The 22,880-nt window shown below is 43.8% G+C and overlaps 1 protein-coding gene across 1 annotated transcript in view; it reads left to right on the forward strand.

Annotated features, from left to right (window-relative positions):
* Window positions 1–22,880, forward strand: part of MBOAT2 (membrane bound O-acyltransferase domain containing 2) — a 133,132-nt gene that overhangs the window by 29,760 nt on the left and 80,492 nt on the right. Inside the window, exons 2-3 of the mRNA XM_029052238.1 lie at window positions 12,211–12,356; window positions 20,726–20,803. Of these exons, the coding sequence (XP_028908071.1) occupies window positions 12,211–12,356; window positions 20,726–20,803 (224 nt within the window). The remainder of the gene's footprint in view (window positions 1–12,210; window positions 12,357–20,725; window positions 20,804–22,880) is intronic.

Here is a 22,880-nt window from a genome sequence, read left to right on the forward strand (position 1 = left end):
CGCTAACCACCTCATGGTGCCTCGTTCTTGCCTGTCCCGCCGTCTTCCCCTGGCCCACGACCTACCTCTGGCCTGGAATGCCCTCCTTCCTCACAGCCGCCCAACTAGCATACTCCCCTGCTTCAAAGCCCTACTGAAAGCTCACCTCCTCCAAGAGTCCTTCCCAGACTGAGCCCCCCGTTTCCTCTGCTCCTTCTCCCCTCCCCCTCGCTGCTACTCCCTCCCTCTGCTCTAACCCCCCTCCCTGCCCCACAGCACTTGTGTATATATTTACATATTATTCTATTTTTTATTAATGATATGTATATGTCTATAATTCTATGTATTTATTTTGATGCTATTGATGCCTGTTTACTTATTTTGTTTTGTTGTCTGTCCCCTTGCTTCTAGACTGTGAGCATGTTATTGGGTAGGGATTGTCTTTCTGTTGCCAAATTCTACTTTCCAAGCAGTTAGTACAGTGCTGTGCACACAGTAAGTGCTCAATAAATGCGATTAAATGAATGAATGAGTACAGAATGGAGAGAGAATAGGGTGAGGAGGCAAGGGGTTCATCAAGGAGGACTTTTGGGAGGAGATATAATTTTTCTAGGTCTCTGAAGATGAGGTGAGTGGTGGTCTCTTGGATAGGAGGTGGGAGGGAGTTGCAAGAAGGAGGGAGAGTGCAAGCAAGCGTCCACGGCGATTGAGATTCAGTCACAGCACCCAGGATGGTATTAGAAGAGTGAAGTATGCAGACTGAGTTGGAGTGGGAGAGAAGCAGGGTTAGAAAGGAGGGGGAGAGCTTATAGAGTACCTTAATGTCTTTGGTGAGGAGTTTATTTTGATGTGGAGATGAAAGGGCAACCACACAAGATTTTGAGGAGTGAGGAGATGTGCTCAGATGATTTTTAAGAAGAATCCAGAGTGGAACATGGACTGGCGAGGGAAGAGATTGGGGGCAGCACGGTCAGTGAGGAGGTTGATTCTCTAGTGCTTCGGCCAGGTAGTGACAGTTTTGATGGAAAGAAAGGGGCAGAGTATAGAAATGTTGCAAAATACAGAAGCAGCATTGCTTAGTGGATAGACTGTGAGCTTGTTCTGTAGACAGTAAAGATCACTGTGGGCCGGTGAATGTGTCTATTTATTGTTATATTATTCTCTCCCAAGCATTTAGTACAGTGCTCTGCCCACAGCACTCAATGAATATGATTGGATGAATGAATGATAGAGCACGAGCCTGGGAGTCAGAGGACCTGGGTTCTAATCCCAGCTCCATGACTTGCCTGCTATGATCTCGGGCAAGTCAGTTAACTTCTCTGTGCCTCAGTTTCGTCTTCTGTGCTTTGTACACAGTAAATGCTCAATAAATATGATTGAATGAATAAATGAATGAATCTGTAAAATGGGGATTCAGCGCCAGGACCCCCTTCCCCCCATGGGACAGGGACTGGGTCCCACCCGATTAACTTGTATCTACCCCAGTGCTTAGAACAGTGTTTGTCACATAATAAGCACTTAACAAATACCATAAAAAATGTTCTAGGGTTCTCCCTCCTCCTGTTATTGGTTCCCACAGTTCTGGGACACCTTGAAAACATTCCTTTTTACACCCTTTTAGTTTCATGGTCCACTTTCAGTGGTTAGTACCCTGAGCCCAGAGAAAGTGTGGCTGTAGAAGGAAGAGCACAAATGCCTATCTCTCCCGGAATCATACCTCAGTCGCCTGTAAGAATGCCCTTGAGTCGTCATTGCCCCTGTTGAGAAAAGGGAACTGATTGTGATGGCACCAATTACTTCACCATTAGTAGAGCCTTGCTCAGTTTCCTCATCCTCCTTTTGCATGATGTCATAGTAAATGTTCCTGCCATATTGCCTATTTAGGGGCTGTGTAGGTTTTGCACTTGGCTTCCTGACCAATTGCCACTAACAATTACTGGCATTTGCAGAGTGTTTACTCTGAGGAGAGCACTGTAATAAGCCTTTGGGTGAGTACAATACAGGTGTTAAAATGATCCCTTCCCACAGGGAGCTTAAACTCCACTGAGAGAGTACATTTATTTTTCCGCTACTTTGGAAACAGCATAGAGAAGTTGCCTGTTTCAGGCTTTATTTTTGAAACAGTGTTTCCTTTGACTTTTTTTGGTGTACTTTGCTATCTGAAAATGAGACCTGAAGGCCATTTGACTCTAAACTGAAAATGTGTTCATGCTGTCAGTTTGGGATTCTAGGTACAAAGATAAAACTGCCTTCCACTCATCTAGTACCTTGAATCTGTTCAACACTATTTGGATTCAGTTGAGGAGTTAAGGTGCCTTGTCGTTCTGCAGTTGTGGGGAATTTTTCTTTGCTTTGTCATATATAAATTCTCTGAAGTTGCTATTAGCTATGATGCTTATTTGCTACATGAAACCAATTACCAGAGTATAAGATCTGATCTTTAATTCTTTGTACAGCAAACTGAATTAATAATCCAGTTATTGGAGAAGGGGGAGGCCATGGGCTGGAAACTGTGAAACCAGATTGAAGTTTTCAAAAAAAATGTAATGGTATAGTTTTCCATATGTTGGAATTTTTAATATTTAACACTAAATCATCACTTGAAATTCACTCTATTGAAAGTATTCTAGTGAAACAAGAAAGTTAATTTTGGTGTTACTTCAGCTTACAAACATATTTTGGAAGTCAACTCAGAATGAATGAAAAATGGAATTTTTAGAAATCACTCAATCGTATTTATTGAGTGCTTACTGTGTGCAGAGCTGTGCTAAATGCTTGGGAGAGTACAATATAATACATGTTCCCTGCCTACAGTGACCTTACAGTCTATAAGGGGAGACAGACATTAGTATAAATAATAAAAAAAAAACAGATGTGTACATAAGCGCTGAGGGGCTGGGAGGGGGTGGTGAATAAAGAGAGCAAGTCAGGGGCCATGCAGAAAGGCAAAAGGGAGTGGAAGAAAAGGAAAAGAGGGTTTAGTAAGGGAAGGCCTCTTGGAGATGTGCCTTCGATAAGGCTTTGAAGGGAGGGAGAATAATTTGTCTGTCAGATAAAAGAATTGTCAGATATGAGGAGGGAGGGGGTTCCAGGCCAGAGGGAGAACATGGATGAGAGGTCAGTGGCGAGGTAGTTGAGATCGAGGTACAGTGAGTTAGGTTGGCATTAGATTAGTGAAGTGTGTTAGCTAGGTTTGTAGTAGAGTAGTGAGGTGAGATAGGTGGGGGCAAGGTGATTAAGTGCTTTAAAGCCTATGATAAGGAGTTTCTGTTTGATGTGGAGGTGGATGGGCAATCACTGGTGGTTCTTGAGGAGTGGGAAAACTTGGTCTGATCGTTTTTTTAAGAAAAATGATCCGGGCAGCAGAGTGTGAAGTATGCACTGGAATGGGGAGAGATAGGAGGCAGAGGGGTGAGCAAAGACACTGATACAGAAATCAAATAGGGAGGAATGTCAAATATCTTCCGAGTGGGTTATTTCCTTCATCCTAAGAAATAGTAGAGGAAGTTGAGCATCCTTTTATGTAAGTGTAAAGGCTTTTCTATCTGAGAACTGGTTGGAGTGAGCAGGAGGAGGGCTTGTGTCTGACTGAGCTGGCTCTGCCACTTCTATTAGTTGTGTGCAAGAGAGGCTGGTTACTTACTGAAGATAAGTTTCTTTGCACTAGAATAAGGGATTAGTCATTCCATTGTGAATTCTAAAGATTATTTAAGATTTTTATGGTCCCTTTGTTTTTTGAACACTTATTTTAAAGGGTTTTTACTCTGAAAGACACTGTTTGTATCAATAAATCAACTTCTCTAGTCCCCAACTCTTCAAGGCAATATTCTCTATGTGTTTGAAATAGCCTGTTTCTGACAATTTCTCAAATTGAGTCCTTTTTCTGGCTTCAATTAGAATAAGCACCCCACTTCTCAGTGGTTATTTATCATTAATCAAAATATAGTTATTTCTATTCTGATTGTTTAGTGTATAGTCTATGTATGGGGAGGGTTAATTGAGTTCTTACTTTTCAGTAGTGAGTGCAAACAACATCCATTAGCCTTGCAAACTATAAATTCAGGTAAGCCAGAGAGGAGAGTATCTGTTACATCTATAGTCATTTTATTTGGTGAATAAATCTACATTAGGAGTGTCTGCAATTGAGGACTAGAATCGTTTATTTGATTTAGAAACGAAGGGAAGAGAAACTTTTAAGGAGGTTCTTTTTTAAAAAAAATGGACAAAGACATCTTTTGTCGGCTACTGCCCCTATTACTGCCCCAGTTAGTTACTAACTGGGGCAGAAACAGATGAAAGCAAAGAATCCCAAACAACATTTAAACATTTTTTTTGGAGTAAAAGCTGACAATCCTGTCAATTTTTATTTTTTCTTGAGACAACCCATTTCATGAAGTCTTAGCTCTGGAGGGACATCCTGGAGCCAAGCTGTATTTGTTAGTCTCCTGCCTTCAAGTGGGTTGGCTGGAGGCCTATAATCCGGACCCAGGCCCAATGAGGCTCTAACAAGGAACAGGCACCTTATTTGGAGAACAGAAAACATTAATATTATGGTTAACCTGGGTGTTAAATGGTGATTAAAATCCTATTTAATAATAATAATAATGTTGGTATTTGTTAAGCACTTACTATGTGCAGAGCACTGTTCTAAGTGCTGGGGCAGATACAGGGTAATCAGTTTGTCCCACGTGAGGCTCACAGATAATCCCCATTTTACAGATGAGGTAACTGAGGCACAGAAAAGTTAAGTGACTTGCCCACAGTCACACAGCTAAGTGGCAGAGCCGGCAGTCGAACCCATGACCTCTGATTCTGAAGCCCACGCTCTTTTCACTGAGCCACTATTTGAGAATTACTTCTAAGGTGAATTTTCCCATTGACTTGAGAAGCAGGTTTGATCACATGTAGAATTTATCAGGCCCTTGGAACAAGCATTTCTCAATTTCAGGCGTTCTGAGTTAATGACGAATGGCACTTAGAATGTCTCTAAATTTGCATCCTGTTTGAGCATTGCTTCCTGCCAGTTTTGATCCTATAACACAGGCCTTCATTGTGGCCCCTGTCATTTTGACTTGCAGGCTTAAGATGCAGTTTTAAGGAACGGATTGTGTCGCAAGTCCAGGCAATAGCTGTACAAATGTTATTTTTTCAGTGTCCAGTCTGGGCTCCTGGGCAGTGTCGAGGACGGATTCCTGAGCCTGGGATTCCACCACATTGGGCAGTGAGCTACAGGGGATTCCTAGCAGCCCTATCACTGAATCTTGTTGATTTGACCTTACAACTCTAAAATCTGCCCTTTCCTTTCCATCTAAACTGATTCTATGTTAGCCCAAGCACTTATCCTTTACTGCCTTGATTATTGCATCAGCCTCCTTGCTGATCTCCCTGCCTCCTGTCTCTCCCTACTTCAGTCCCTATTTCACTCTGTTGCTTAGTTCATTTGTATACAGAAATGTTCAGTCTCTGTTTCCCCACTCCACAAAAACCTCTAGTGATTGCCCTCTACCTTACCTCCCTGATCTCCTACTACAATCTAGCCCAAATGTTTCACTACTCCAGTGCCAACGTACTCACTGTATCTTGATCTTGTCTATCTCGCCACCGACTCCTTGTCCACATCCTACCTCTGGGCTGGAACAGCTTCCCTCTTCACATATGATAGGTGATCATTCTCCTCTCCTTGGTAATTTTATTAAAAACACATCTCCAAAAGGCCTTCCCTGACTAAACTTCAGTCCTTCTCTCACTCCCTTCTGCATTACCCTTGCACTTGGATTTGCGCCTTTTATTCATCCATCCCTCAGCCTCGCAGCACTTTTGTGCAAATCCGTAATTTATATTAAACTCTGTCTCTCCCCTCAAGACTGTAACCTCATTGTGGGCAGGGAACATGACTACAGTCAACTGTGTTATAGTGTACTCTCCCAAGTGCTTAGTTCACTGCTTTGCACATGGTAAGCGCTCAATAAATATTCTTGATCTCAAGGGTATGAAATATTTTAATAGCATCTCAGTGGGCTTAAGCTGAGTCTCTGGAAGTTCCATCGCAGTCCAAAGTGAGTCCTTTTCATGGTGTTCACTCTGATTCCATGCCACCTCTCCTAGTCGACTACATTTGTCTCAACGGAATTAAAGAATTCAGAAATTTCCCCTGAGACCTTTCCCTGAAATTCACTTCATTATAATGGTGTATGTGTGTGTGTGTGTGTGTGTGTGAGAGAGAGAGAGAAAGAGAGAGAGAGAGACAGAGATGGGGGTGTTTGCAGGGAAGATGTCACACAGGGTGTGACACCCCTCTTTTTTTGTAGCATCCCCATCCCTCAAAATGGAAACGAACACAGTCCGAGAGGGAGGTTTGAGTTTTGGGAGATGTCAACCCCACCTTTTCAGGAACATCCAGACATAGCAAGATGCTCGTGGGGAATGTTCAGGCTCTCTTGTTAGGAAACCATTGTTCCTGGGCCAATCCTTTGTCAGTTTTGAAATTACAAGGGAATTGCAAGTCTCCAGGACTGCTGGTGGAGTGACAGGGGATATCGTCACATCCTCCTGCTCAGATTCTTCTGCATCTAGTCTCTGGGCCACATGACTCAGCCTCCTCTGCTATAACCCTTTACCTGCCCTGTGACTTGCCCTGTGGCTAAAGAAGTTGCTTCTGTCCCCTTTCTTCCAAAAAATGATGCAAAGGACTGTAATGAAGTGCTGATTCACTCGAGGGTGTTGTAGATCAAGATTCCCAGCAGTAAGACTGCATTTTATACCCTCATGGCATTTAACGAGAGATGGTAAAATAATAATAATAATGATGCTAATTGTAGTATTTGTTAAGCACTTATATGCCAAACACCTTACTAAGTGATAGGGTGGGTACAAAATAATCTGGTTAGACACAGTCCCTGTGCCACGTGAGTCTCATAGTCTAAGTAGAAGAGAGAGCAAGCATTGAATCCACATTTTATAGATGAGGAAACTGAAGGTAAGAGAATTTGGGTGATTTGCCTAAGGTCACACAGCAGGCAAATGGGAGAGCCGGGAATAGAAGTTAGAGTGTCTGACTCCTAGAGCTGTGTTCTTTCCAGGAGGCCCCCCTGTTTCTACAAGAGTTTTTGTAAAAGGACTCTTAATTAGCACCCCCAGTCTTTTTTAAACACACATACTTATACATACTTATATCAGACTACTATATACTTATAGTAGTATGTCATATTCACAGAAGGCAGCACTGAGAGTAAAATTCACATATAAATTCTTACGTAGCTGATGAGACCTCCTTGGAACCCACAGATCCACTCATATTGCACCCATAAAAAGGTCGTCCTTTGTTGTGTTGTCATGTTTAATATTTGCAGTGCCTGGTGCTGTTTTGTTTCTTATCTTCCTTTCTCTTGTTCCTTAAGCTTTTGTTCAGAAAGAACTCTCTTCTGGATAGCAGTGTGCCATATTTGTTGAGCCTCAGCAATTGAGTCCATTTACAGCTTGGTTGCAGCATTGTCAGCCGTTTTGCTTTATTGTGTCCTTAAAATTCCTCTGACCTTCATGTTCAGTTTCCCAATTTCAGATCTCCATAGGGCAGTTGCTATTATTCATTTTCCCTGTATCTTTGGAAATAGTGTGGCTTAGTGGTAAGAACACAGGATTCAGAGGACCTGGATTCTAATGATGGATCTACCACTTTCCTGCTGTGACTTTATGCGAATCACTTACTTTCTCTGTGCCTCAGTTTCCTCATCTGTAAAATGGAGGTTCAGTACACATTCTCCCTCCTATTTGGACTGTGACCCCACTCTGGGATAGGAACTGTATCTAAGCTGATTATCTTATATCCATCCCAGCATTTAGTATTGTGCTTGGCACATAAGAGCTTAATAAGTACCACAGGCATTAATATTATATACAGACCTTGATATCAATCAACAGTGTCTGAGTGCTTATTCTGTGCAGAACTTGTAGTTCACCATTCATATACAGCCACACTTCCTTAGATTCACCAAGAAATGTCTGAGTGTGAACATTCACAAGTCAGCAGCACGTGGAGCAGAACTAACTTTCAAGTGTCCCAGAATGTATCCCAGTTAGCCGGAAGAGAGGTAGGAAGAATTCCTCCTCCTAAATTTAAAGATTGTGCCTGGCTAGCACAGTGGCTCTCATTTCCAGAGGACTCTGAGAAGTGTCATTTCCGGACAGCAGGTGCTGCAATTATACATGTCCCTTGACCTCAGTTTGGCCTTCACTGGGGACACCAGGATATTCTCACAAACAGACTGTGTCAACACCTTCCCCTTCCCATAGTCAATGCTAACTCTTTGAAAAGCTCAGCTCTTCTCCTGCATTCAAGACACCAATGAGAAGGTTATTTTTTAAAATATTGAAAAGAATCACAAATAAGGTTCTGCTGAGGTGTTGCTGCCCTTCCCTGGGAAGCTGAGGGATGGGGGTGTGAGTGTGGGGCTGATGTCATGTTTCTGTACAGCACAGAAAAGGAGTTGGTTGCAGCTGTGGTCTTTGAGGTCTGTGCTCTGGGGAGGCTTCCTGACAGTTGGTCAAACCATTGCCGGGTAGGGCTCATTCCACAGGTCTAGAGTTGTGTGGGAGGTTTTTGGGACTCGGTGCCAGGGACCAGCCAGGAGAACGGCTGGAGATCCATCGTTCAAGTTGGGGGCAGCCCCCCAAAACCACGATGGCTAACGTCTCCATCCTACACCAACAATCGATCAATGGTATTTACTATTTGCAGAGCACTGTACTAAGCACTCAGGAGAGTACAGTACAACAGAATTAGCTGTCACGTTTCCTGCCACGTTACAGTCTAGAGGGGGAGACAGACGCTAATGACTGTAAGTCCGTTGTGGGCAGGGATTGTCTTTATTTGATGCTAAATTGTAGTTTCCAAGCGCTTAGTACAGTGCTCTGCACACAGTAAGTGCTCAACAAATATGATTGAATGAATAAGTAATTTATAATATATAATTTCAAGATAGGAACATAAGTGCTGTGAAGTTGAGGGTGGGGCACATATCAGATGTCCAAAGTTTCCGGATCCAAGTGCATAGATGGCGCAGAAGGGAGAGAAAATTGGGGAAAGAGGGCTTACTTGGGAAAGGCCTCTTGCAGGAGATGTGACCTTACCCCTTTGTGCCTGTTGGCTCGGCCTCTCCCAGCCATATTCCTGGGTGGGAACGGTGTGGTGTGGTGCTACTCAAAATAGTTTCAGGGGTTAGAAACTTTAAAAGCCCCTTTGATGCTGCAAAAAAATGTACAATTTGTGTTCGGTAAAAGTAACGTAGGGCAGTTAAGAACTCTCGGCTTAACTTTCCAAATGTCACTGGCTAGTTTTGTGGCTAAAAGTAAAAGCTTACCAGTGCCTAGAGACTTAAGATTGCATTTCATTATGGTTAACTCAGTCTGCCATTTTCCTAGAAAGAAAACTTTAAACAGTAGCTAATTGTGCTGATGTTATTTTTTAGGAGTTGATTTTTACAAAGTGAGGTTGTCTGCCCTTGTGGCCATGAAATGCATAAGTATGCCCTCACACTGCCATTGACTGCGCTTCACTGTGCTGGTTTCACCCACTGCCTGGAGCCCTGTTGGGGTTGATAATCCGTGGTTTGGCCCAACCCTGATTCCGGTCTTGGTTCTGGTTTCTGCTCCCCATCCACAGTCTGAACTGTGGTGCTGATGGACTGAACCATTTTCATGCCAGATGAACTCATTGGTAGGCATATGTAATAAAGGACCATTCATGAAATAGCAATCTCTAATTAGTTCGAACTGTGTGTCTTTATATGGGTGTCAATTCCCATGTTTTTTACCTAGTCATCTTAGCATCATCAGTGGTTTTCTTCCTCTAGGTAGCAGTGGATGGTACTGTTCCTAATCACCATTAGTTTTTAATGAGCACCTATCGAGTAGGGTAGAGGGTAGACAATGAATGGACCAGATTGGTTCCCTTGTGGAACTTAGAGTGTGATGGAGGAGTTCTGTTTTGGTTTTTTTTAAGTGTTTGTGACCTCCCCGCCTTCCCTGCCAAAAGCGCTAACTTTGGGCTCAGAGGCTGCTTCTTATCCCTAAGGAGCTGGCATTAGAGAGGTGAACTGTGTCTTCGGTGAATTGCCCAGAGTCTGCCAAGTGTCTGTAGTTCTCTCCCCCCCCCCCCCCCCCCCCCCGTTTAGACTGTGAGTCTGTTATTGGGCAGGGATTGTCTCTATCGGTTGCCGAATTGTACGCTTAGTACAATGCTCTGCACATAGTAAGAGCTCAATAAATACAATTGAATGAATGAATGAAACCCTGCTGTGGTTGCTGATGAGTCAAGGATTTTCTATCTTAGGCATCAAAGTCATCAAGTCTAAACTTTTACCTAAGGTTTCTGGGCTGTTTTAAATAGATCGTAAAATATGATAGTGTTAAAGATTGGGAGCCAGAAACCTAGAGGGTGTATTACAAGTTCTTAATGTTAATGAGTTGGCATCTGATTCATTGTTTCAAACTTATCTTCAAGACAGCTGTCCACTTGTGAAAAAGAATAAGAATTGTATTCAGTGTCCTCAAAAATGATTATTATGTGATGATTCTTTGCAGGATGCTTTTCCTTAGAACATATAACTGATACTTGAAAAAGCCCTTCACGCTTAGTCAAAGTAATTTTCTTTGTAAGCTTGCGAAAGGTTTTCAGACTGTACATTGGTGAAAATAAGGACTAATTTTTTAAAATTTAAAACTGGCAAATTGTTATCCGACCTAATAATGCCTTCCTAGGAAGGAGTGAAAGTTGCACGATTTTTCTGTGCACTCGGTAGCTGCTTTTAAAGGACAATGGAGTCTTCAAAGGCATGCAACAGATTTCGCCTGCTTTCCTAATTTAAATGAAAGAATGAACGTAATGAAGGAAAAGGGTTTGAGAAGACATCTGTCAGGCTGTGATAATTTTGGTCCTTGGCTCACTTACTAAATGCTGTAAGTGATTTGGGGCTGGCCGAAGAGTGAGTGAGTGTGTTGGATTCACCTGCAAAAGTGCAGCCTTGTCAGCCCCACTGGCTCCTTGGCACAAACCCACTCAGTAAAGCCCACCCATGGGCCGCTTGTCTCAGGGTTGGGCTGGGCTGGGTGGGAAACTTTCTCCCATTCTGCAGCTGGAGGGGAGGGAGGGGTGGGAGAAGGAAGGAGCTGTGGCAGACCCCACCTCCACCTCCCGCCCCCAGGATAGATTAGTTCATACAGTATCTCTAGAAATAACTTCATGGGATGCCGATGTATGGAGTCTGCAGTGAAGAGTGATGGTTCAGCCTCATTTCTGACTAAGATCCTGCATGGAGGAACTGATGCTAATGGCTTGCTCAGCGCTGCTCTCACTCTCGTCCCTGCTGGTTATGTTCTTGCTAAGGCACAGGTGGCAACAAGCAAATAACTGGGCAGGAATCCTGCTCATATGCATATGTGGTCATTACCCACATTGGCCAGCCAAAGACAGAAATGCAATCAGAACCCAGATCTCTTGATTCCCAAAACAGTGCTAACTTATTGTAGCTGCTATGTGGATTTATTGTTGTTGTTATTATTCCTCCTTTGCTAACCCCCGTGAGACAGTACACTACCTTCTATGGTATTTTCCCGTTTATGTGGGGTGCACTTCCTAAGGCAAACTCACCTTGAACATTAAATCACTGAATACTCTTGATCTAGCAAATATACCCGGTTACAAAGATGGAAGTTCAACAACTATGAGCGATTCCTTGGATTCCTTGCTGTTAAAAAAAATATTTTGCAGAAGCTTGAGATTCTATCCTTTTTCCTTGAACACATTGTCAATTTAGTATTTTTTTTCTCATTTTTGGTGTAATACTCCCAGGAACTATTTAAGCAAAGCGGTTGCCAGTTTCAGTGACGCACCAGATTTATGCCGTCTTCGAAACAGATGCCATGTTTCTGTTGGTTTTCTGATTGTGTTTCCTTTGGCTTTTTATCTTTGTCATTATCATGGCTTCCTCAACTAGGGACCTACCTGCCACTTACCACATGAAAAGCCCATAGGTATATTACAGAGTTAAGTTGCTCACTGAATGTCCTTTAGAGACCTAAGATTTCCACAGCTCAGGGCTAGGAACTATGGAAATTCAGGTATCCTATTTCACATAACTTGTGTTTCCATTGGGAGGGCTTTGTTTTTTGCATGTGAAAAAGCAGCGTGTGGCAGTTTGTGTTAATAATATTAAATGCTTTTTTTCTTCTCTGTAGGTCAATTTTGTAGTGTGTCAAGTGTTCGCCTTGCTGGCAGCCATTTGGTTTCGAACTTATCTACATTCAAGCAAAACGAGCTCTTTTATCAGACATGTTGTTGCCACCCTTCTGGGCCTTTACCTTGCCCTTTTTTGCTTTGGATGGTAAGTAACTCATGCTCATTTTCATTTTAAATGGGTTTGTGAGTGAACGGATAATGCTGTCTATCAATTCTAAACATAGTAAATTTGGGGAATTCATTGTTTCATTGCAGAATTGCCAAAGACCCACTTTTTACTAACCAGAGAGATCATAATTGTCACTGTGAAGGCCCAGGCTGCCAGTAGTAGGTGCCAGAGGGGCAATTGCAGAACCTGCAGCTGCTTTCACCCCCTTCAATTGCTTAGGTCCTGAACCCGTCTCTTTAGTCCCACTCCTGGGAGTTGTGAGTTGATGGGGCTGGAGAGGTAGACATCATGTCTGCTTAACTTGCTCCAAGAATCATGCTGGGGATCGGAGTGGTCCCACAGCAGCCTGGGAGAAGGCTCTTCTTTTTCAAGGTATCCTAGGGTTTCCACTCCTGCCCATATCCAGGCAGGTAGCACTTTTCCCTCCATCCTTCCCCATCCCATAAACCCTGAACCCCTACTCCTCTGTCTCACCACTCCTCATGCCCCCATCTCCTGGGGCTTTTCTAGTCTATTCTGGTTGTATTTCTCCAGTCTTGTTGGGCCTTCCACTTCAATTTCCCAGTCCTCTCTCCTGCCACTGCCTGTCTTCCCTCTGGTACCCCTTGGCTTTGGATCCCCATCTTTCAGGTCCAGCTCTGCCAGGGGGTCCCAGCTGTGCTGTGACAGCAGCGATAACAGTGGGTAAATGAATGCATGAAAAGTAGAAGACTGTAAATAGAATGGAAAAGCCACTGGGGGACCTGAGGAAGGGGAGGTGGGGAGAGGGTGGGAAAGGAGGGTGTGTTTGTGTGGTTTTTATTTGATTTTGTGGTATTTAAGAGCTTATTATATGCCAAGAACTGTCCTAAGCACTGGGATAGATACAAGAAAATCAGGTAGTGCACAGCCCAAGCATGTCCCACCTAGAGCGCACAGCATTAATCACCATTTTACAGATGAGGTAACTGAGGCATAGAAAAGTGAAGTGACTTAGCCAAGGTTACACAGCAGATAAGTGGCAGAGCCAGGATTAGAACGCAGCTCCTCTGACTTTCAGGCCTGTGCTGTTTTCATTAGGCTATGCTGCTGGACACCAGGGGAGAGTGGGCATGGGTTTACAAGGGGAGTGGAGACAGTGGAACTGGGTTTCTGCCTCAGGCAAGAAGAACGTTGTGTTCTTTGTGCTGTGCCTGCCCCAGCAGTGAAAGTCACTGGGTGGACAGAGGACTGTCGGAAAGTGGTGCTGTAAAGAAGCATCCTGAACACAGGACTGCTGGGGCTCCGGCTTACTGGGGCTGCTTTCTTCCTCAGTTGCACTGGTGTGTGGGGCCCCTTCAAGTCAACCTGCGAGGTGTCCAGCTGATCGATCAGTAGCATTAGTTGAGCACCTCTCACTGTATCAAGCTCTTGGGAGAGTACAGGAGAGTTGGAGACATGATTTCTGCCTTCCAGGAGCTTGCAGTCTCATAAAGGAGAAGGGTACTTGAATAAAATTTTGGCACTTGACACGAAACTCCAGTGCTGAATGGAGATGTGGGGCTGTGGGGCGGCTGCTGGGACTGAATCTGTCCCAAAATACATTGGACCTTCCTTAGAGCAAGGGGAAGAGAGAAGAAAAGGTAGGTACTGGGAAAGAAGAGAGCAGTCTGAGTTTTCTCGAGTTGATCTTGAAAGTAGTTTATCTTGATGTTTTCTATGGCAGCCCAGAGGATTTTGGGATTCTCAACATAGAGGGACCCAGGTAACTTCCACTTTGGACCTAATTGTTGAGGATTTATAATAACGTTGGTATTTGTTAAGCGCTTACTATGTGCCGAGCACTGTTCTAAGCACTGGGGTAAATACAGGGTAATCAGGTTGTCCCGCTTGAGGCTCACAGTCTTAATTTCCATTTTACAGATGAGGTAATTGAGGCACCGAGAAGTGAAGTGACTTGCCCAAAGTTACACAGCTGACAGGTGGCGGAGCCGGGATTAGAACCCATGACCTCTGACTCCTAAGCCCAGGCTCTTTCCACTGAGCCACGCTGCTTCTCTAACACCCCCCAGTATCCAATCATGTTCCACATGGGGCTCATGGTCATAATCCCCATTTTGCAGATGAGGTAACTGAGGCACAGAGAAATTAATTGCTTTGCCCAAGGTCACACAGCAGGTGAGTGGTGGAGTCAGAATTAGAACTAGGGTCCTTCTGACTCCCGGGCCCGTGCTCTACCCATCAGGCCACATTGCTTCTCACGGGCCACACTGCTTCTTGCTTGCTTTCTGAGTTACCCCAACTTGATTTGGTTCTCAGAAGCTTAGCTGTGAGAATTTCAAGCTGTTTCCTATCTCACTGAGTTCTTTTCTAAGGTCATTTTAGAGTTTTATTTTTCTTCTGAGGTGATGGGAAATTTCAAGTGTTTGTCCCATGACTTTCTGGGTTTCTTTTGTAGTTCAGCCTGGTTTCAGTTATCTACAGAAATTATTCATAAAGGACATTTTTACTATGTAAAATGGAAGTGAAGGGGGAATGGGAAGAAAAATAGGCAAAATAGTTATCCATTTCTCTCCTAAGTGATCATTCAGCCCTCTGCATCTCCACCCTGAAGTAAACATGGAATTGAATTACATGTCCCTTCTTATGCTGGTACTTTCAAATTTATCTGATCAAATTTTTCTGGCTGAATTCTTTTTTAATACAGAACCTGGGCCTCATTTTCTGAAGCCAGAACTCCTAAATAAATAGCAGTTCTCCTAAGGGAAATTTACATTAACTTTAATTTTCACCACTAAAACCCTGTTTACCAAGTTACTGTAGTAGCCTATGATGCACATTCATTCATTCAGTTGTATTTATTGAGCACTTACTGTGTACAGAGGACTGTACTAAGAACTTGGGAGAGTACAATACAACAGTAAACAGTGGCATTTCCTGCCCACAGCGAGCTCACAATATAGAGCGGAGGTGGCAGACATCAATACAAATAAATAAAATGACAGATATGTACATAAGTGCTCTGGGGCTGGGATGGGGGAAGAGCAAAGGGAGCAAGTCAGGGTGAAGCAGAAGGGAGTGGGAGATAAGGGAAAGTGGGCTCAGGCTGGGAAAGCCTCTTGGAGGAGATGTGCCTTCAATAAGGCTTTGAAATGGGGGAGAGTAATTGGTGGATTTGAGGAGGGTGGGTGTTCCTCCTCACCGTCCCTCGGTCTTGCCTATCCCGCCGTCGACCCCCGGGTTACGTCCTCCCGCGGTCCCGGAACGCCCTCCCTCCTCACCTCCGCCAAACTGATTCTCTTTCCCTCTTCAAAACCCTACTTAAAACTCACCTCCTCCAAGAGGCGTTCCCAGACTGAGCTCCTCTTCCCCCTCTACTCCCTCTGCCATCCCCCCTTTACCTCTCCGCAACTAAACCCTCATTTTCCCCTTTTCCCTCTGCTCCTCCACCTCTCCCTTCCCATCCCCACGGCACTGTACTTGTCCGCTCAACTGTATATATTTTCGTTACCCTATTTATTTTGTTAATGAATTGTACATCGCCTTGATTCTATTTAGTTGCCATTGTTTTTACGAGATGTTCTTCCCCTTGACTCTGTTTATTGCCATCGTTCTCGTCTGTCCGTCTCCCCCGATTAGACTGTAAGCCCGTCAAACGGCAGGGACTGTCTCTATCTGTTGCCGACTTGTTCATCCCAAGCGCTTAGTACAGTGCTCTGCACATAGTAAGCGCTCAATAAATACTATTGAATGAATGTTCCAGGCCAGAGGCAGGATGTGGATTAGGGGTTGGTTTTTGTTGTTTTTTCTTTTCTTTGGTATTTGTAAAGCACTTATTAAGCACTGGAGTAGACCAAGATAATCAGGTTGGACACAGATGCTGTTCCACATGGGACTCCTAACCTAAGAGTGATAACCCACCGATAAAGGGCTGCCTTCAGAGAAGTCTAGGAATAAGTGAGAAACCCTTGTTTTATCTTTAGCCAATGATATCTGGAATCTTGCTTGGTTGACTTGTACCTTGAAAAAAAAAATCTCCCTTCGAAGGGAATTAGGGAAAATTGATTTGAAAGAATCACTGCTGAAGGTTCAGTGGACATGAGATATTGTATCATTCATTCCTTGATTGAATTATTTTGAGGAATTGTTACTGAATCAGGTCCTGTATCCATGCAAAATATTATATATCCAAATACCAACCCTAGAGCACCTTTTAAGATCAGTGATAAACAATTGAATGTGTTTTTTCCAACTTTGATGCCTGTAAAACCTCTCTAAAGGTCATAGTGTATAATGAGGGCCCCTTGAGGGGTGACTTTTACAGACTTTAGGGAGTGGGGAAGGTAGCCTAATGGAAGCAGCATGGCTCAGTGGAAAGAGCCTGGGCTTCGGAGTCAGCGGACATGAGTTTGACTCCTGGCTCTGCCACTAGTCAGCTGTGTGACTATGGGCAAGTCACTTCACTTCTCTGTGCCTCAGTTACCTCATCTGTAAAATGGGGATTAACTGTGAGCCTCATGTGGGACAACCTGATTACTCTGTATCTACCCCAGTGCTTAGAACAGTGCTCTGCTCATAGTAAGCGCTTAACAAATACCAACATTATTATTATTAATACAGATTCCCTAATGAATGCCAAGTAAGATTGGAACAAAGCAGCAGGGCCTAGTGGATAGAGCATGAACCCGGGAGTCAGAAGGATCTGGGTTCTAATACCAACTCCGCTACTTGTTTGCTGTGAGACCTTGGGCAAGTCACTTAACTTCTCTGTGCCTCAGTTACTTCATCTGTAAATTGGGGATTCACGCTCTGAGCATTTTGTAAGCCCTTTACAAATACCATAAAGAAAAATCCAACAAAAAACAAAGGAAAACTTCAATAGCATGGACTGGCATTAGTTGTGGAGAAGAGAATTCCAGCACACTGATGCTCCTCTTTGATACTCACTCTTGATTGAAACAGGAGTCAGTCAGGGTAAAACCCATAGTAGATCATTTTTCCCAAGAATTTCTTGGGAATCATTAAGAGTGTTTTGAACACTGATATGCCAAGTGGACTTACTTTCAATTCCTTGAGAGCAAGTATCTCATGTTTGCCTTTCTTTGTGTATTCCTGTTTGAACCCAGTACAGTGACTTGCCCACAATAAAGAGGTGAAGATGAGGACACAGTAAAGTTCATAATCATTTAAGGGCTGTTTGTCATTCATCAAGGACCTGAAGGTCTTAATATTCTTCCTGTTTAATAGGTTCCATCCTCAGAAAACATTGTGCTGTCCCAGCCAGAATGTTCACTGGTGGGCCGTGGTTGGTGTATGATTGGTGCGTGGGCGTTCAGAGTGGCACCCTTTTGGCTTTGGCAAATAGACCCTGATTGTTCCCAGAGGGTGGGACTCCCTAGAGCTATTGTTTCTGACTGGCATTCGTGCTCTCTCTCTCTCTTTCAAAGTTTAGGAATGTTAGTTTGATAAAGGTTGGCACACGATTCCTTTAGGAACCTAAATTGGATAGTCAGTATTTGTTAGTCTGAAAGGATCTGGCAGGGAAAATGTCACTTCTTTGTTCTGTACTTTCCCAGAGGCCCAGTGTAGTACATCATACCAGTGGGTGGTCAGTAAATCCTAATATCATTATGAACAAAGACGAGACCAGGAACATTGAATTGACCATCTATTTTTAGACACATTATTGATATTCCTTTGCCTCTGAATGAATCCCTTTTTATATTTCAATTTTTATACTGTTTTCTTTCCTATGAAAAATAATTTGCATATTAGAAACTAACCCTTTGTTGTTTTCAGTTGTTAAAGAGAAACCTGTGAATGAGACACTTGGGTGCAATACTGGAATTAATCAGTGGTATTTGTTGAGTGCCAACTGTGTCCTGTGCACTCTGCTAAGCACTTGGGAGAGAACAACTGTACCTTGGTATCGCCTTCTCACCACTGACCCTTCTGGTCTGAGACTCCCTCCCCCTTCATATATGACAGACCACCACTCTCTCCCACCAATCTTCAAAGTCATACTAAATTTTATCTCCTCCAAGAGGCGTTTCTTGACAAAGCCCTCGCTTCTATTCACCATCCCTTTTGTGATGCCTAAGCACTTGGGTCTATATCCCTTGGACACTTTGACCTTCACCCCACCTCCATGACACTTATATGCATATACAGGTCCATCCATAATACATTTTGCCATCTGTTTCCTCCTATAGTTTGTAAGTACCTTGTGGACAGGGATCTTGCCTACCTACTCTATTGTATTGTTCTCTCTCAAGTTCTTAGTACAGTGCTTTGCATACAGTAAGTGCTCAATAAATACCACTGATTGATTTAGGGTAAATAGACCCAAACCTCATCCTCAAAGAGCTCATAGTCTAGTGGAGTGAGACAGACATTAAAATAAATTATAGGTAAGCAGTCAATCATTAATTTACTCTTACAGTGTGCAGAGCACTGTACTAAGTGCTTGGTAGAGTACAATATTCATTCATTCAGTTGTATTAAGCATTTACTGTGTGCAGAGCACTTAGGAAAGTTCAATACAGCAATAAAGAGTGACAGTCCCTTTCCACAATGAGCTTGCAGTCTAGAGGGGCTCACATACAACAATAAACTGATGGCATTCCCTGCCCACAATGAGCTTATGGTCTAGAGGGGGAGATGAACATTAATATGAGTAAATAAATGACAGATATGTATGTAAGTGCTGTAGAGCTGGGAGGAGGGATGAATAAAGGGAGTAATTCAGGGCAGTGCAGAAGGGAGTGGGAGAAGAGGAAAGAAGAGTTTTATTTAGGGAAGGCTTCTTGGAGGAGATATATCTTCAATACCTTCAATAAGGCTTTACAAGAGGGGGAGAGTCATTGTCCGATATGAGGAGGGAGGGCATTCTGGGCCAGAGGTAGGATGTGAGCGAAAGGTCAGCCGTGAGATAAATGAGATCGAGGTACAGTGAGAAGGTTCGCCTTGAAGCGAAGTAAGGGAAGTTACAGAATCTAAGAATGTGTACATATGTACTGTGGAGGTGGGGTGAGGTCAAAGTGCTTAGGAAAATAGACCCAGGTGCATAAGTGACACAGAAGGGAGGGAGAAATGGGTGGGGAAATGAGAAATTAGTCTGGGAAAGCTCTCTGGGGGAGATATAATTTAAGTAAGGCTTTGAAGATTGGGAAAGTGGTGGCTTATCCAATATGAAGGGGGAAGGAGTTCCAGGCAAAGGGAGGTTTGGGCAGGGGATGACCCAGAAAGAGAGAGAAGATCGAGGCCCAGTTCCTTTGTTGGTTTTAAAGGAGTGAACTGAGTGGGTTGGGTTGTTGTAGGAGAGGAGAGAGGATAAATAGGAGAGAGCTGATTTTTTTTTTGTATTAAGTGCCTAGTGTGTGTCAGGCACTGTACTGAGTGCTGGGTAGATACAAGCTAATCAGGTTGGACACAGTCCATGTCCCATATGAGTCTCACAGTCTTAATCCCCATTTTACAGATGAGGAAACTGAAGCACAGAGAAGTTAAGTGACTTGCCCAAGGTCACACAGCAGACAAATGGTGGAGCTCCCAGGCCTGTGCTTTATCCACTAGGCCACACTACTTCTCATTGATTGAATGCAGGGAATGACTGAATGCGGCTCTATTGTATTTTCTCAAGTGCTTCATGCAGTGTTCTGCACACAGTAAGCACTCAATAAAGACCATGGCTTATAGTCTCTATACTGTAAACTCATTGTGGATGGGAAGTATCTCTGTTATGTTGTTATAGCGTACTCTCCCAAGTACTTAGTACAGTGCTCTGCACACAATAAGTGCTCAATAAATTCGATTGACTGACCGTTGATTGATTCATTAGAGCCAATGTTAAGGAATTTCTGTTTGATTTCAAGATGGATGGGCAAGGGTCAGACCCTAGTCTTCTGCCGCACCCCTGGACCCCCTCTTTGTGGTGTAAGGCAGTGTTGTGAGCCTGGGACAGGCCTGGCCCAGCTCCTGTCTCCACCCATCTTTGGAGCTGCCACACAGGTGGCAGGTAGGGGGAAAGAGGGATGGGGCGAGGGGAGAAGGGAGAAAGGGAGGAGCCGCATCCTCCCGCAGCAGCCCTTAGCGTACAGTGGCCCCGGACTTGGGGCAAGCATCCAGGATCAGGTTTCTGGGTGGTGGGACTTGGGAACCCCAGGGCTTGTGCAGTTCTGACCTCGGTCCCGTGCCAAACCTTTCAGCTGCCCCCCAGATGCTGTTGTTTGGGGATGGGTCTCCTCATGTGCCTGTGGGGCCACTCAGGATCCTTGTTTGAGGATGGGGTTGCTCAGGGATGCAGCCATGTCGGCTTGTCATTAATGTTTACGTGTGCTCGAGTGGGAAATAATTATATGAACTAACAACACTGTTGCTCTTTGTAGGTATGCCTTACATTTTGTTGTTCAAAGTGGAATTTCATACTCTATCATGATCATAATAGGAGTGGAAAATATGCACAAGTAAGTATTTTGCGTTTTGTCTCATTTTAAGTCTTAATTTTACAGAAATGGACAATTCTAGCATGTAGTAGTTCTAATGTTTTAGGTCAATTAAGATTATTTGATCCCCTGAACTTCTATCACATTCGCATGGCATTGACATGAATCTCCTGCTTCTTTGATTTTTAAATTGCTTTAAAGAATACTGTTTGTCTGAGGCAGAAGGGGGGAACACTGCTTGTTCTGTGTGCAGATGGAAATGCCAGAGGCATATCACACCTTCTGCTTGTAGAAAGAAGTCTAAAGAGGTTCAGGCTTATCATTCTTTCTGCGCAGCTGTTAATGCTCTTGGTTTAATTACTTACACATCACACACTGTATCAGTATTGTGCCTTTCATTCTTGGATTTCAGTGCTAACCCTCTGATTTTATATTACCCATGAGAATCAAGAAAATGGAATTTTCCTTATTATTTCAATTGAGGGAACTGAAATCAACGAGCCCCAGAGGCAGAGGCCTTCATCGGACAAGATGTCATCTTAGTATAGAATTGGATTTCCCCTAGAGTGTGCCTGCCTTTGCAAGCTGAGATATCTTTAAGAATTCAATTTTAGAGAGAGGATCTGGGGAAGAGGTGTCAGGGTTGGTGGGTGTGCAGTGCAAGTATCTCTAAATGTTCAAAAATTTCCATCCATCCTTTGCTGGTTCAGTGGAGTCCCTGTATATTTGGTAGAACACTCTGTAGGATGTACTTGTTCCAAGGATGTGCTGAAGGGTCAGGCAGCTGGAGGGTGCTTTCAATGCAACAGAAAGTCTCCCATTGCAACAGCCTGGGAGCACCAGGCAAAGTCTCTGAAGCAGTTTTTCAGACCCAGGTGGACACTGATCATCATCCTCTTCCTCATCAGTGGTATTAATTGAATGCTTAGCATGGTCAGAGCACTGTACTAAGCACTTGGGAGAGTACAGTATAGCCTAGTGGGCAGACGTTCCCTGCCTACACTGATGACTGCATCGTGATGCTCAGGAACCAGGGAGACGAAGCAAATTATTATGAATTTCTGGGCAGAGTCAGCCATGCAATAAGGACTGACAACAAGCCTGAAGGAAACCTAGGTTCCATACCACCTTACTCCTGGTCGGTACCATACTAAAGATTCTCATAGGCTATATCGAGCTTAATCCACGTTAATCCACAACCTTTGCTACTTAGGCAATACCCTGGCCCGTGATACATAGATACGAAAGCAGAAAACAGTCAAAGGGCCAGTGTGAATTTTGGGAGATTCAAGAGGGAAAGTTTAATGTTGTGCTGGGGTCCAACACTCAACATAATCCTGAGACCCCCAGCTTCCTCAAAGGGCACTTCTAGGATTTTTAAAGGTTTTGCCAGAGGCACCTGGGTACCAAAGGCAGCAACAAAAGGCAGACCGACCTTCACCATAAAGAGGCCCCAGAATGTAGTAGGCAGCACTGAGGCAGTGCTCACAACTGCACAGTTCATCTGGGGGCACATAAAGTCACAAGGACCTGGGTTCTAATACTGGATCCACCACTTGTGTTGTGTGCACTTGGGAAAGTCACTTCACTTCTCTATGCCTCGGTTCCCTCATCTGTAAAATGGGGATTAAGACTATGACACCCACGTGGGACATGGACTGTGTCCAACCTTGATTAGCTTGTATTTACCCCAGCACTTATTACAGTGCCTGGCACATAATAAGTATCCCCACAGCACTTATGTACATACCTTTAAATTATACATTATAATTTACTTATATTAATGATGACTCCCTCTCTAGACTGTAAACTCAGTATGGGCAGAAAACACATCTGCTAATTCTCTTGTGCTGTACTCTTCCAGGTGCTTAGTACAGTGCTCTGCTTAGTACAGTGTTCTGCACTTAGTAAGTGCTCAATAAATACCACTGATTAATTGTGACCATTCCCAAACAGCTGCTCAGTGGTGACCCACAAGGGACATGTATAAGGGAGAACAGCGGTCTCCAACTATGTGAAAAATAGCAGCGGATACTTGGGAAGTTCCTGCAATGGACAACCCAGCAGTCCACAGAAAAGGGCAGGGGAGGCTCTCTTT

This window comes from Ornithorhynchus anatinus, chromosome X1 (genome assembly GCF_004115215.2).
Source record: "Ornithorhynchus anatinus isolate Pmale09 chromosome X1, mOrnAna1.pri.v4, whole genome shotgun sequence".
Taxonomy (NCBI): domain Eukaryota; kingdom Metazoa; phylum Chordata; class Mammalia; order Monotremata; family Ornithorhynchidae; genus Ornithorhynchus; species Ornithorhynchus anatinus.